At 51.6% G+C, this 15,067-nt stretch overlaps 2 protein-coding genes across 5 annotated transcripts in view; one reads left to right on the top strand and one right to left on the bottom strand.

Annotated features, from left to right (window-relative positions):
• The window catches only part of ADAMTS14 (ADAM metallopeptidase with thrombospondin type 1 motif 14), a 40,957-nt gene extending 37,233 nt beyond the window's left edge, over positions 1-3,724 (top strand). For all 4 annotated transcript variants that reach the window (XM_080401569.1, XM_080401567.1, XM_080401570.1 and 1 more), the window contains exon 22: positions 114-3,724. In XM_080401569.1, the coding sequence (XP_080257695.1) occupies positions 114-445 (332 nt within the window). In that variant the 3' untranslated portion in view covers positions 446-3,724. The remainder of the gene's footprint in view (positions 1-113) is intronic.
• LOC308069925 (steroidogenic acute regulatory protein, mitochondrial-like) lies at positions 1,292-8,564 on the bottom strand. The gene is given in 5 exon segments (XM_080403078.1): positions 1,292-5,125; positions 5,265-5,596; positions 5,598-5,742; positions 6,464-6,767; positions 8,340-8,564. Coding segments are annotated over 5 exon segments (1,101 nt in total). The 5' UTR covers positions 8,558-8,564; the 3' UTR covers positions 1,292-5,023.
• Between the last annotated feature and the right edge of the window lie 6,503 nt (positions 8,565-15,067).

Raw genomic sequence — 15,067 nt, 5'->3', positions numbered from 1 at the left:
CAATAGTAGGGGGGTGTCTTGTTGCCTTTGGGACTGTCGGAAAGGTGGAGGGGTGGGAGCTTAATGCTATCTTCATCATTTGTGCTGTCTGACACTGCTCTGTCCCTCTCCAGGGGAGCCTTGCCTTGGGGACAAGTCCATCTTCTGCCAGATGGAAGTCCTGGCTCGCTACTGCTCCATCCCTGGCTACAACAAGCTCTGCTGCGAATCCTGCAGCAAGAAGGCCTCCTCCACCACTAGCTTGCCCCCCACCACCGGCCCCAGTGCTCTCCCGGGCACCGCTGCTCCCAGCTCCACCATCGCTGCCTGGGGGGAAACTGGTGGGGACCCCACCCCAGCACCTCGGGCCGAGCCAGCTGGTGGCAGAGGGATGCCTGACAGCGGTGCTTTCCCTGGGGGGCTGCCAGCCCCCAGCGAGCTGGGCAGGGGCCGGGCAGCCAGGTAACCCTCTTGGGACCACCTTGCCGTGGGGCAGGGGAAGCCTTTTGCCTCCCTCCCTCCCTCTCTCCCCTCCTCCCCCTCTTCTCCCTCACCCCCCGACTTCCAGTGATGGTTTTCGTGGGTGGCATAGCCAGGTTTGGAAATGACTTGGCTCACCCAGAAATTCCTGGGAAAGCCACTTTTTTTCTCATGATCTCCCTCACCCTCCCCTGCTGTGGCATGTTTTTTTTGACAGTGCCACAGAAAAAAAGGTGAAAAGGAGCAAAAATAGTGACAGGAGCTTGGCTGCAGTTAGATGGGCCGCTTCCTCCCAAGGTGCTAAAAAGATTTGGGGGGAGGGGGCTTGAATGTTGATTTTTTTATTGCCCCTGTCCCAAGCAGCAACACAAGATGTGCTGGAGAGGAGGGTCCTGGCTCTGCAGTTCAGCCTAGCTGCTCAGAGCTTGAGGGTAGCAATGGGAGGATGCTGGGAATCTGGGGGGGGGCAAGGAACTGGAGTGAGGTGGTGGGGTGCGTTGGGGGAAGTGTCAGGAAATGCCCAGACTGCTGCCCTGGGCTGTCCCTTTTGGGGTAGAGAGTTTGGGAAACATGTCTGGGGGAAGATGGAGTGTGAAAACCATAGACCGGCTTCTGTCCTGCATTGCAGGATAGGCAGGAGGAGGTCCAGGCAACCCGAACATGAGCAATAAGAACAAGATCAAAGACCAAAAATACATGTAAAAAATGCCTGTCACCTGGCGGTGACTTTTTAGCCAATGATGCCCTTGGCCAGCCTTGAGCTGATACCGATGCCTAGCCTCCCCAGGACCACTAGCCTGATCCCTGCACCCTTGTACCCAGTGCCTGTGGGGCATCAACATGTTTTGGAGGAACATGGGGACATCTGGGAAGCCAGGAGTGGGTTTTAAGGGCAGTTATGACAAAAGGAGAGAGGCAGATTCATCTGTGCCTTTTTTTGTTGCATGGGAGGGGGTAAAAGGGGGATGATTAACGCTGTTAAAATATTGTGCCAAGTACTAAATGTATGCACAGCACTTTAGGAGCCTAGGGCTGCGTGCAGCTTGCTTGATGTCAGGCCTGCTCCAGGCACAGGGTCTGCCTTGAGGAGTTATAGTCCTCAAAACCTCCCCGGGGAGGGGTCAGGTAGCCTGCTGTGTCCCTGAGGGATGTCTCCAAGAGGTGTCCCCAGTGGGGCTGCCATGGTTTCGGTGCTTAGTGGTGTGTAGCCTTCCAGCTGAGGGCATCCAGCACCTCCAGGTGCGGTGGCAGGGGAAGGTGGGATTCTATGGTGGATGAACGCTGGTAGGGAGGAGGTTCTGGGGACAGAGAGGTGGAATCAGGGGAAGGCAAGGCTTGCCAGGAAGACCAGTTTGGCATTGTAAAGTGGGATCTCTTGGGAGCACATGAATGGGTGCGTGCACTGCAGCCTTGATGGTACTGCTTCCCTGGACATCTGAGGAGCAGGACAGGGCATCTCTAGGGGCAGTGTTTGGGAAGCTCTTCAGGTGCCTGGGGCTTGCTTGCAAGGCGGCCCGGAGTGCTTGGCATGTACTGGGAGGCTGCCAGGTTTAGGGCATGCTGCTATTTGAGCCTGGTGCTTTCAGTGCTGTTGGTGCCGGGGCAGAGCGCTGCATCAATAGCACTCGTGTGGCTGCAAGGCACTTGAGGTCAGAGCATCTCAGAGGAGCTCACATCAGTGCAGGCTTACCTCAGCCTTTGCTGGTCTGATGTGGATTGCAGCAGGGAGGAGGCTGAGGTACATGCTTTAATTGAAATGAATGGAGACCCTGTGCATTCCTGATGTTTTAAGCATTGGACCGCCTCTGCAGTGCTCCCCTGGAGCTGTGCCACAGTACAAAAAGGGCTGAAGAGATGTTAAGACGGCAGCTTGTGCACCCTCCTGCGCCTGGAGCGCCTCTGAGTCAAGGCAGGATGAGCGTTTATCTAACTACTCTTAAAAGCATCTGAGGCTCCAGGTCCCCTGCTTCCTGGGTGCTGCCCTTTGGCATTAATTGGGCTTCACAAAAGGTGGAACAAAGCCCCACATCACTCTGAGCCAAGCAACCGCACACCTTGTGGGAGCAGACAGACAGAGGGATGCCGATGAAATTCTGCAGCGGGGTGCCTGGATCTGAGGTGTGCAGGTATTGGAAACCACAGGATCAGTGAGATACTGCGTGTGTACCAGGGTGGGATTCATCCCTTGGACTGTTGATACCACTGCTGTGCCCCTTGCCTATCCACCAGCAGTGCTCTCCAGCTGGGAGTGCCAGCATTTATTGTGCCAAAGATAACACTTTGTTTACTCTTCAAGGAGCATCTCTCCCTGGAGGTGCAGGTGGGAGGGCTGGGGCTGGCGCAGGGTGTGCCACAGCCTTCTCCTGCTGCTGGGACAGCCCTGGGCTGGCTCGGGGCAGGACGGAGCTTGTTTTGCCTTTCCCAGCCTGAAGCAAGGCTTTTCTCCAGCGTTCAGCCCCCTGTCCCCTAGCATTGGAGGTGTTGAATAAAAGCAAAACCTTCCCCCCTCAGAAATGGGCTGTAATGTCTCCAGGACACAGCATATATGCATGCGTGCATGCCTTCTGATGCCTTCCTCTCAAAATCTTGGCTGTACCCCTCCTTCAGTGCTGTCCTGGGCATTAGTGCTTTATTGCATTAGGAATATTTGCAGTGGTTCCTTGCTATACCTCGGTGGAGAGCTGTGGCTGAGGGCTGGCCCAGCCCCCTTGCACCCCACAGCCAGGGTCCCCGGGGAGGCTTTGGGGCAGGGGGGCTGCGCTGCAGGTGCTAACCCCCCCCTCTAGCTGAGAGAGGTGGGTGGGATTTAAAGCAGGGTGCGATAAAGCCCCCTCTGCCGCGTGCGGGTGCTCTGGGGTGGTGATGCTGCAGGGCTGGGACCCAGCACTGGGTATTTATTCCGAGTGAACGCAAGAAGCGCCTAAGGCAGGCTGACGTTGGGTTGCTTCTTGCCGCACAGATGCCATGGTGTGTGGAAAGCTGCGGCATGGGGATGTAGTGCCGCAATGTACCACACCTCCCAGCAGGGATCTGGTCCTGTCTCCAGGAGGAGAGGGTGCTCCGGTCCCCCACACCCTCTTGCGCCAGGTGTACGCACCAAGTCATTCCTGTGATGTAACCTTGTCCAGTGTTACGATGATGTATAAAGTTTTGTACATACAAGATTCAGAGCTTTTTAACTTTTAATATTTATTAAATTTTTTGGGTTTTTTTTTTTTTTTTGAACTCTAACATAATGTAAAATAAATAAATAAATCCATATCAAGATCTCATTCTGTTGATTTATTTGGAGGGTTGGGTGTGTGAGGGGGAAAATATGAGTGTGACCTGTGTATAGTTGTTGACATGGATTTCACACAGCGAGCTACCAGCTCTTTAATTTATTTCAGCCCAGCCCCTCTTTATCAGCTAGTTTCACATAACTGTTTTGTGATTATTCCCCCCTGCCTTAAATAAGACAAAGACCCAGCAAACCCCACAGGTATAAATTCCATGCACCCTGCCACGGCTGCAGGAACATTTCATGACAGCCAGCTGCTCAGTTTCACTCTTGCAAGGCTTGTTTCTAGCTGTGGTTGGCAGCGGCTTTATGGCACAGCATGCTTGTTCCGAAGGTGCAGGGTCACCGGACTGGCTATCCCTGCTGCTGCAGAGAGCTGTGGGTGTGGGATGGCCGGTGATCTCCTGAGGATCATCTGAGGACAAAACCCACCAGGGGTTTTATCATGCTGCAGGTTTGCAGTGACAAGCTCCCCTGGAGGGCATGGTCCTGGAGGGCTTGATGCTGCATTATGAGGTCCTGGGGCTGAGCCTGACCTTCCTGCTGCCTGTCTCCACAAGCTGTTTTCTCACTTGCCTTGCCGCCCTCTCTCGTGTTGCAATACCCAAAGTCGATTGAACTGGTGGTGAAAAGCACATTTCGGACCCCTTGGGACATGGTTTTAGTGCCATATGCCTGCTCCGGCTGTGCCTGCCACTCTTAGCATAGCAGGAGAAAAACCTCTATGTATATACATCTGTACACACACAAATACATACCTTAGCTATTGCAAAAATAAAGATGTGTTACTGGTTCAGGCTAAAAAGAGCCCCTGAGCTTGCACTGATGACTGATGCCACGATCAGGTAATAAATAAAGAGTGAAGAAATTGGGGCAGGGCTGAAGTTGCAGAACAAACTGCACTGTGGGCAGCGATGCCCGACATCAGGTTGCGTTTTGACAGCCACCCCCTTCCCTTGTGCATGGCAAGGAGGAGCAATGCCAAACACCCGCTACCATTGCTGCTCGTGGGTGAGGTCTGGGCAAGGGTTTTCAGGCAACCCCTAATGCAAGGCTTGGTGCTGCCTTGGTCGCCCCAGCTTGCAGATGCTCTGCTCTGTCCCCGAAGCAAGGGCACAGTGCTGGGTCAAGAGCATCCTCCGTGCTCAGTGGGTGGGTGCACTGTCTTGCCCCATTGCTGGTGGCTGCAGCTCCTCAGCCATAGTGGCAATGAGCAGGGGCAGGAACGAGTTTCCAGCTCAGGCTGTCCCCCTTGTGCTCAGGGAGACTCTGTCCTCCCACCGCTCAGGGACACGTGGTGGCAGAGAGGTGCTGGCAGAGGTGTTTGATGAAGTCTGCTTGGGACTGCGGCAGGACACGGTTAATGACAGACGCAGGGATCCAGCCCTTTGGGACAGAAAACACCCCAGATTTGGTCCCACTGGGTCAAAGAGAGTTGGGGTGCCCATCCCGGGGAGGAGGGTGCATTTGCACACCGGGACGCATACCCCTTGCTGTCTCACCCAAGTAACACGGTGGCACTTGCCTTCAGGTCCATGCTCAGGAGCCAGGTGAAGTGGGTACAGCTGGGGTCCCCTGCCAGCGGCTGCAGGACGATGCAGCTGAGCCGGGACTCAGCCCTGTGGTGGGCAGCGAAGCAGGCAGTTAGGGTCCACCCCAGGGGGGAAAAAAATGAGTGTAAGGAGATCCCAGAGCAAACACAAGAGGAGCGCGTGCCTCCCTTGCCATGCCCAGTGCAAACATTCGTGGCTATAGCAGTGGTCTCCCCCCTGCAGTGACACGATACCCCGTGATGGTCATTTGTGGAGGGGACTTTACCTGATGCAGCCTTCCTGCAAAGGCAGTGGCTCGATGTGGGTGGCGGTGCCCACCAGGTAGATGGCTGTCTCCCTCTTGCCACGGTGCCGCACACTGATGAAGTCCCGCTGGCCCACCAGGTTGCCTGGGCTGGGAGCAGTGACTTCGTGTGTCACCAGTGTGTCCGCCCCGACACGCTGCAGCACCTACCAGAACAAGGAGCACCACAGGCATTATTAGGCTTTTCGTGACTGCCCCTCCAGGGACATCCCTGCCACCTCCTTACTCCTGCCCAGGGGACATTAATCCACCTTGGGGACAGCAGCGTGGGGTGGCAGCATGAGCAGAAGCAGCAGCAAAGCAGGGGCTTGGGGCTTGCACCTGGTGATAATTAAGTCCCAATCTCCTGCAGACTATTAAGGGGGAAAGCTGGTAATTTTTGCAGCCTTTTTTATCTGGGATGGGACTCTCCCTGTGTTGTTTCTTTTTCTGAAGGGGCAGGGAAGTGGTAGCAATAAATAAGCAGAGGCTGGGTAGCATCTGAGCCAGCCCAGGTGAGGTAGGGGAGACTTTCTGAGGCCAGCAGCTTGCTTAGGGATATGCTGTGATATGGGAGCTGAGAAATAAGGCAGAATACTCAAAAGAAGCCCAAGACAGCACATAAGCTTCCTGGGGGTGCCCCTGCAGTGTGATATGTTTGGTTTTGCCTCTTTTTTTTTGACCTGTCTGATTCCCCTGGACAGCTTCTCCCTGATATTAAAGTCAGAGCAATGTCAGAGTCCCCCAGTGTGGAAAAACCTCTGTGAATAGGCACCATACAGAAAAGAGAGCTTGGAAGTGACACGTTTCTCAATGCTACATCAGTAAAGCACATCTTGTCTCCCTGGGGTGATATCCTGCTCTTGCAGAAGTGAGGAATTAGCTTTAATCCTTCAGCAATCTTAAAAACCTTGATAAATATGAGGTCTTGGATGCTAGCAACCCTGGCAATGCATCTTGGACCGTCTGTGTGTGATGGCATCGCTGGCTGCCAGTCCCTCCCCACCTTACCTTCACCTGGCTGAGGGTTGGGTTCCACTGAGGCATTTGCTCAATCCTCTCGAAGAGCTCCTGGTGCAGCTGTGCCACTGGCACAGCCAGGATCACCTCTGCCCGAAACACCTTGCCCAGCCCAGGAAGGGCGGTGCTGGACACGGCAGCTCCAGAGTCCTGGGAGAGCAGAGAGCCTGTATCAACCCCAAATGCCCCGAGTCATTAGCTGCATGCTGAAATGTCTTGCTAATAAATTATCCCAGTCCTCTTTTTAATCACCGCTTGGTTTACAGGCAAAAACCGTTATATTTAAATCATGCCGCTATGATTGCTTTTTTTCTTAAGCTCCTTCCTAGCTAAACAATTCAGCAAACAGCTTAATGAACAAACACTGTAAATAACAACAAAGTCACAATCTGTTGAGTTTTTCTGCAGAAATACTCCTGGCTTTCCCCAGGAACACGATTATCTGAGTTTCCCCTTCCAAGCTTTTTCCTGCTGTCTATTTACTTTGCAGATTTGCCTGTGAATGTTTTTAATGAAGGCTTGCTTGGAAGCCCTCTTTGCTGTGCATGCTTTTGCATGGCATATCTCCTGTGCCCATGGTGTGCCTTCAAGCAGGAGAAATAAGAAAAGCATGTCTCCCCTCCCCCGGCTCATTTCTCCTCCCGAGAGCTTTTGTGGCATAAAGCAGTAAAGGCAAGAGGTGGCTGGGCTTTACCAGCATCATTTCTGCCTGCCAGCTGGTGTGCTGCTGCAGGATGCTCAGCGCTCGCTTCAGGGCTGTTTCTCCCTGGGTGATGTAGGAGAGGTCCACACTGGGGAACCGGCTGGTGCTGATGTCTCCAGCAGGCTCGGGGCAGGTGGCTGCAGGAGCAAGGCAGAGCAATGTGAAAAGCCACCCCCCGCAGCTTTACCTGTGCACATGGCTGTGAGTACAGAAGTGCAAACAGACCTGGAGCAGAGGGTTTTGCTGACCTGAAGTCTTGGCTTTTACCACGCAGCTGGTTCCCTCTTGGGCTGGGGGACAGCCTGCTGCAGAAACCCTTGCCCTCAGGAGCATCCCTGGCATTCATTCACTGAGTCTGTACTGACTACTTGGAAAGCTTTTTGAAATTGCTTTCCAAATCAATTCCCAGTAACACCGTGGTACAAATTGCATGTTGCTTGGGTATTACTAACACTGCATAGGCAGCCTTTGGACCAAGCCACACTTCAAAAAAGCCAGATGAATTTGCGAATTTTCAAGTCTTTGGGTAAGCAATGGAAATAGGGACACAGCAGACATGCAAGAAAACACGCTAAGTTCCTGTAACCTCTGCTAGAAGCTTTGGCTGCCGGTGCAGCGAACCAATGCAATTTACCTTCCCAGAATCTCAGGGTCTCCTTGCTAACCCCGCTTGCCGTCAGTATGAGGAATGCTTTTAAGTTACCAGAGAGCTGGAGACCAGCCCAGGAATGAGAAGGTAATTAACTCTGTCTCTCAAAATATAAGTCAAATCATATGGAGAGGGTGCATTTGAATACTCATCCCTCCACCATGTGTTGCAAGGGGTTGTGAGCAGGGCTAGGAAATATGGTATCCAACCACCCGGGCTGAGCTTACCCGTCTCCTTCCCCTTCAGCCTCTGAACATAATGAGGAATTTTGGAAGGCGGGCGATGGGATCCTCTTACCACCAGCCCTCTCACATCCTTCTGTATTGCTGCAACGGCTGTTATCTTCAAGCCTAGGGGAGAGACATGCAGGCTTTGGTGAGCACAGAGCATGCTAGGGAGATGCTGTGGTGCCCTGGGTCTCTGCTGGAAGTTCATTTGCAGCTAAGACCAAGACTACCCTGTGTGTGATATAACGCGAGAGGAAAATCAATGCTACTTTTCTGCCTTTTTTTCCCCGAGGTTGGAGGGGAGGCGAGTGGTGCTTACCGAGCAGGCGGCGGAGGTGATCATGGGCAATGCCACAGCAGAGCTTGATGGTGGCCCGCAGCATGGCGCAGGAGCAGGGCTGCCTCTGGGAGCACGCTACAGCCCGGCACGTCTTTATAACCAGCCTGAAGGACAGCACCTGATGATAGGACCACGCTGCCAGATAGCAACTGGGAATAAGGAGTACTCAAGGACAAGGCAAGCGAGAGGAGGGGCTGGAGGGAAAGGCCATGCTTCCCTCTGAATGAGCCGTCCCTGCCTTTTTTCCTGCCCTTTGCAGGCAGCTATGAATGAACGTGTCCCCAAGGCATGGCTGGGATGGGACACTTTAGTGGTCCCCAGTGCCACTTTATCGAGGACTGTGGTGGCAAACCCAAGCCAGCAAAGGCAACTGGTGGCACTTGCACAGGCACAGCATGGAGGATGGAGTGGGAGATGAGAGCAATGTGGGTTTGCTCTTGGGGAGTGTGGAAGCTGCTGTTAAATCCATACTTGCAGAAAATGGTGCTTCTTCCTGTAAAATTTTCATAGAAGTTAAGATGGTAATTGCTGCTGTTGTAACTCCTCAAGTAATGCCTTTTTTTCCTCTTTCCTACTTTATTCCCTCCTAATCATCCCCCGCAGACCTCTGTTGCTTATGGTGATCTACATCTTTTGGCATGAAGTTATTCAGTCCTTCCCCTTGTTTATTTTTAAAGGTTAAACACAGAACCTACTAGGTCACTCTCTAAAATACAGCCATACTGTACTACTCTGGCCCTTGGCAATACCTGCTTTTTCAAGCGCTTTGAAAACCCTGCTTGATTTTTACCATGGAAAGGCGCTTCCACCCATATGTAGCCAATGGGTCGGGTGCTTCTCTTTTACACAGCGTCACTGCCGCTCACTTTAACTTCAGTCTTTGAGGCTGCCACAGTCAAAATATTTGGGCAAAGAGGCCAGAAGGGCTTTGAGGCTTTAAAGGGATAGGAGAGACTTCAAGACTTGCAGTCTGTTTTGGTTGCAGTCAGCAAGTTTCTTGCTTGGATGGGGACAGTCCTTCCACAGCTGCTGTGCAAGCACTGCAGGTTCTGGCACTGCCTGTTCCCTGGCAGCCCTGGGGGCTGTCACAGCGGTGATGGGGACAGTCTGATGAATCTATGCAGTATTGCATGTTGGTTTGAAAAGTGTATTATTTGGAGTGGAGTAGCAAGACAGATGCCTGTGGATGGTTTTTGGGCATGGCAGCATAGCCATGGTTGCAGAGTAATTGATTAAGTAGGAAAAGCAGCAGTAGGAAATTCACATTTTCACCCTAAGCTGATGGAGTTGAATATGGTTATTTTCTCTTTCTAACTGATGGTGCTGGGTCCCTTTGGGTGAGTGCTCGCTCCCAGGAGCAGCCACTCACCAATGGGGTGACCTTTGCAGCCTGCCTGGCATCCCCGCAGCTGAGGAAAGCAGCGGCCCCTGCCAGTGCAGGTAGATGAGCCAGGGCAGGGGCTCATCCCCATGTCACCCTTCATAGCCTTGTCCCACGTGTGAGCTGAGGAATCCAGCTGTCTCTCCCAACACCTTCTGTGCTGCTAATATCTTTTTTCTTATAGCAAGCATTGCATCCCTCCAATACTGGCAGGAATGGAGGGGGCAGAACAATTTCCTACGAAGGCTTCAACTTTATTTCCCATGGGTTTTGGTCCTGCTGTGCTGGAAGGTTTTATCCCAGCCCTGCGGACTTGTTGGCTCAGCTCAGCAAGTTCCCAGGCTTCCCACCTGACTCACCAGCCCCAGCCCTGAGTTTCCCCCACCCCCCCAGGCTTTTCCTGCAGGGGTAACCTCATAGCACAGCTGCTGTGGCTTGCACAGCTGTGTCCCATAGCAGCTTTCTCCCTCTGCTCCTGACAGCTGGGCAGGTTATAACAGCAACCCCTTGCCAGCTGCTGCTCCTCGGGTCCTTTGCTGCTTATTTGCAGTCTGCTCCAGGGTGGCTTCATATGTGGTGGCGGCCAGAAAAGTGCCTGTGTGCATGTCTCATGTCTGCAGGAAAGCCTTGTAGGTGTGCCCGTGTGATGTGCATAGCCTAAATAAGCTGCAAGCCTTGCACTAGGGGTTTGGGAGCTGCGGTGTAGCCCAACGGCATTCCTATGGGAGATCTGCTATTGCCAGAGCTTTCTGTTCAGTGCTGAGATTTACACCGCTGCTTTGGTGAGCTACAAACTACTTTTTCTGTATTTTTCACAAGGTCTGGGGAGTCACTGGGGCCCAGCAGTTAGGAAGTACAATAGGAGTTTTTGCAAGGAAGGAGAGAGCAGTGACTAGTAAATCTACTCCAGCGCTTTAAACCTGCGCCTCTGCTAGCCCCCAGGGAGAGATGATCCCTGCTAATAGTCTATCCTCTCACACACATTCCCCTCACTTTTGCACACACTTTCTCATGTTAGTTTTGTCTCTGTAGAAAGCTGTAATAGACAGGCAGATAATGTTTTATCGCCCCATTTGGTGGGTGGTGTCCATATGCTCTCCTGAGGGCTGTACGAGATGTCCTGGGAATAGAGTGACTTACAGGGAAAAAGAAAATATCAAAACTTGCCTGCGATGGCAAGCCTGGAGGCCGGGAGAGGATGGCGTTGCTACGTGAGACCCCAGCTCAGAGTGGTGAGAGGCTGCCATGGGTCAGCCCTGGCCCGTTGCGTGCTGGTGCAAAGGTCCCATAACTTTGGGTGCAGGCTGTGGGACACCCCGGGGTGCAGGGTGCCATGCACCCACCCCTGCGTGGCTGCGGCAGGGCGGCTTTGGCCCGATATCTCCACCAGGTTTGGCTGCAGCCACTGGAGGTCACTGCTGATCTGCAGCTCCACGTGGAAAGCCACTTTTGGAGAGGTGGGTAGGAGCCCCGCTCCCAGGTGCTGGGTCTGGGCTGCTCTGCCTCTTAACCCCCTGGAAAACCCTTGGGAGCTGGGTGGTTGCTGCATGTGGGACTGGGAATGAGATCTGGCACCCCAGCCCTCCTAATTGGCTCTGCTGCCTGATGCAAGGACCCTTTGGGGACCCATCGTTTCCAGTCGCACAGGGCAGGACCCCCTGGAGGGATGCTGGCTCAGGGAACACCCTACAGCTCCCGAGCGAACAGCACTGCCAAATGGGAAATGCAAAGCCTGTAACCTGCGCCTTGGGAGGCAAAGGTACGATTTCAGCCGCTAATTCTTCCCTTGTTCTAGTCAGATAGCCTGTGATTAAGTTAACTAGTAGGAATAATGTCCATTTGAAGGAAGACACTCTTATTTGTTTCTCTTCTTCTTGGCCTGGGCACCGAGGCTTGGTGTCCTACTCCAGCTCCGTGGGTGCAATACAGAAGAAATGGGCAATTTTACAGAAATGCCCGTGTCCCTTCACTGTCCTCTGCTGTTTGAGCATCCAACCAGAACTGGAAAAAAATATCTCCAGAAGGGACCTAGAAACTTTAGGGTTCACTGACTCAGCAGGAGAGCAAAGCTCCAGTAGCAATACAGACTGGTAAGATCCCCATTGAAATGTCCTCACTGTTTCCAAGGGGGCTGGAAACATTTCCAGCTCCAGCCCTAGCTATGACACCTCATCCCTCTGGCAGGACAAGTATCATCCTTAGGACCAGAAGTTCAACTGCTTTAGGGTAACACTGGTGCACAGCATTTAAGTAAAACCTGGACTAAAATCTTTGGGGTTTCCACAGCCTCTGAATGCTGGTGTCTTGTCATCTGCAGGTAGTGGGCACACCACACTTACTTGTTTAGGGCAAAACTGATCTGCTATCTGCTGTAGGAGCTCACCCATCAGCAACATTATCCTCTTTCCCACCCCAAGGGGTAAGGCTGGCATTTTCTGTGCAATGAAAACCTCAGCTGAATGAAAAATCTGCCCCTAAATCTCCTTCAGAGGTGGAGAAGAGGGAAAGAGACCAATGGAAAAGGTCCTAAATGGCAAGTGGATGCCTCCTGGCTTTGGCTGTGGAGCAAATACTGAGAAGTTTTGGGTCCAAGTAGTCCTCAACAAACACCTGGTAGAGCAGCATGGTTTTGGTTTGTGATTAAGGCTTGTGTAGGTCCATAGGTGGTCACAGGTGTGGTGCATGCCAGCAGAGGTTATAGCAACTCATCAGTGCACAAAACATAGCCTGAATCAGCCCAAATCCTGACCGTGAGACAAGAGGAGTGAGAAATAATGGGATATTCCTCGTGAAGATGGTGAGCAAGGGGAACTCAGAGCCGCTATCAGCAGCTTGGCAGAAAGCTGAGCAATGCAACAAGGGCGATACGGGCTCCCTCCTCCCACGGTCACGAAGGGATCCTCCTGTTCAGACCCGAGGGCAAGTCTCAGGCAATTATTCTCTGTGTGTCCTTGAGACCCCTCTGAGCGAGACTGCTCTGTAATCAGCAGAGCCTTGATTCAGGGGAAGCCCTGATTTTAAGCAGTCTTGGATGGCCTCCAATACCTTTGCAGAATTTGGCAGGAGAGGATAAGGCAGTGACTTTGGTCCCATGGAAACCCTCCTGCAGGGCTGCCGTTGTCCCTAATGGTGCTCCAGGGGTTTCTAGGAGCAGAGGTAGCCCTGCATCTCTGTCTTGCAGACCTGATGGGGCATTTAGCTATGGGTCTCTGAGGCACCCTAAATATGGAGCTAGAAAATGGGTCCCTAGGGACCTCTGGCTATGCTGTTCTTGCTGTAAGTTCCTGTGCTATGGGAACTACTGTCTGCCTCTCTCTTCTTCCTAGCTGTGTCCCCAGAAAAGTTAAGAGTCAAACAGAGATAATATAAAAATACATGGCCTTTATTTCTGTACATAACCAAAGAGCTTGTAGTTAGTGTCTCCAGATGGAAAAAACACTTGTTTCTTCCCCCTCAAACCAGGATGCTCAGTGCTACATTGTCAGGCTCATAATAATAATAATACTAATAAAAAGTTCAATGTCCTCCTCTTTTTCTAAAAAGCACATTTTATAATACAAAAAAAGGGGCTACAAAGAATTAAAAGGCACATTCTTATTGGGAAAGAATGAAGGAATACTGCTTTTTGCCTCCCTTCAACACTGGAGCGGTGTTTTGTGGCTGATAACAATCCAACTTGAGAGGAGAATGCAAAACAGAAGAACAATATTTACTTGAAGCTAATTGTAATTTTCACAAATGGTCACCAAAAGAGCCAAATATCAGCAGGAGAGGGAAGCTGCTGTGTCTCTGTTGCTGGAACGCTGCCTTCCTCTATGCAGGGTTGAAGCAATCTTATCTCCATCTACTGCCTCAATTAAAATAGAAGGGCAACTGCTGTTCAGGTGATAAGAGAGGCCAGAGGCTTCTCCATTAATATGTAAACTTTGGATCAAAAAGGAAGAGGAGAGGTTCTAGGCAGAAGCCACCTTTCAATAGATAAGTTTTGAATCTGCATGCACCAGCAAAAGGCACTTCGAAGTATGTGCTGGCTCCTATAAAGAGGAGGAAAGTGATGGGATGGAGGTATGACCCCACTACTTAACTTTTCCAGTGTGGGTTGAATAATGTACACCCTGAAGTACGTTTACCTGAAGCAACAGCTTTGTCATGTCCAAGCTCTCTGTGATAAATTCTCAAATCCAGAAAGGATCATGTCAGTCAAACATGACCTCTTGCCTTCCATGACAACCAGAATCTGTATCTGCCCTATAGGATGGACTGAACCACCAATAAATCATTACAAAAAAAACCACCCAAAGGACAAAGAACATTCCAAACACTTTGGCAGCTTGTGCCCATGGTTTGAAACCATCTGGTTCCCCAGCTGGGTATTGCTGACTTCAGATCCAGCTCTGTGTATGACCTCTGTAAGACTAGTAATTTCTCTGCTTCCAGTGTCTTCACCCCACGCTGGGAGTGCTGATAATCTCAAATCATCTTTTTAATGCATTCTTTGAAAACACAAAAATGCTTGTGCTCTTGTGGTTTTTAATTAAAAGGTGGCTTTTATGACATTGGATGATTCTTGCAGCCTTGCCTGTCTTAGAGGGAAAAAGTGTGGAAAAAGTCAAGTGTAGACACTAGGAAGCAGTCATTCAGGATTAGCATCATGAGGGGATATGCAGAACTGCAATGAGATGCTTTAATGCCTTGGAGAAGTCAGTGTCTCTTCCCTTTTTCCTTCAGTGAGTCCCTGTTTGAGTACCCCCCCATCTCCTTCCAGCCTCCCCCAGCAGCTGGTGGATCTCCAGCATTTTTACCACATTTTTAAGTTTCACCCTCAATACAATTCTCCCTGTTTCAAGGTGAGGATTGACACTGCTGGTCCATGCTCTTTAGAAGGGTCTCTTGCAATCTGCTACACTCTCCCCTGCTCTGTTGTAATTTTGCCTTCATTTCCCCAGATTTTGGGAAAGCTCTGTGGGCTGCATTCCTCTGCCGTGCTGCTTTTATTTGCTCTGAATGTGAATCTGACCCCCACTGAAATACATGTTGTTCCCCCCACCCTGGCCTCATCCTTGCTGCCTGCTGTGGCATCAGCCACATCCCTGGCAACAAGAATGCAAATTTCCCCAGGAGTAAAAGGATGGCAAGAAGCTGTGAGGGAGCTGAGTTGCCTTTGTATGCAAA

Source organism: Falco punctatus (assembly GCF_963210335.1).
Source record: "Falco punctatus genome assembly, chromosome: 9".
Lineage (NCBI taxonomy): Eukaryota > Metazoa > Chordata > Aves > Falconiformes > Falconidae > Falco > Falco punctatus.
This window is presented reverse-complemented; position numbering and strand designations above follow the sequence as displayed.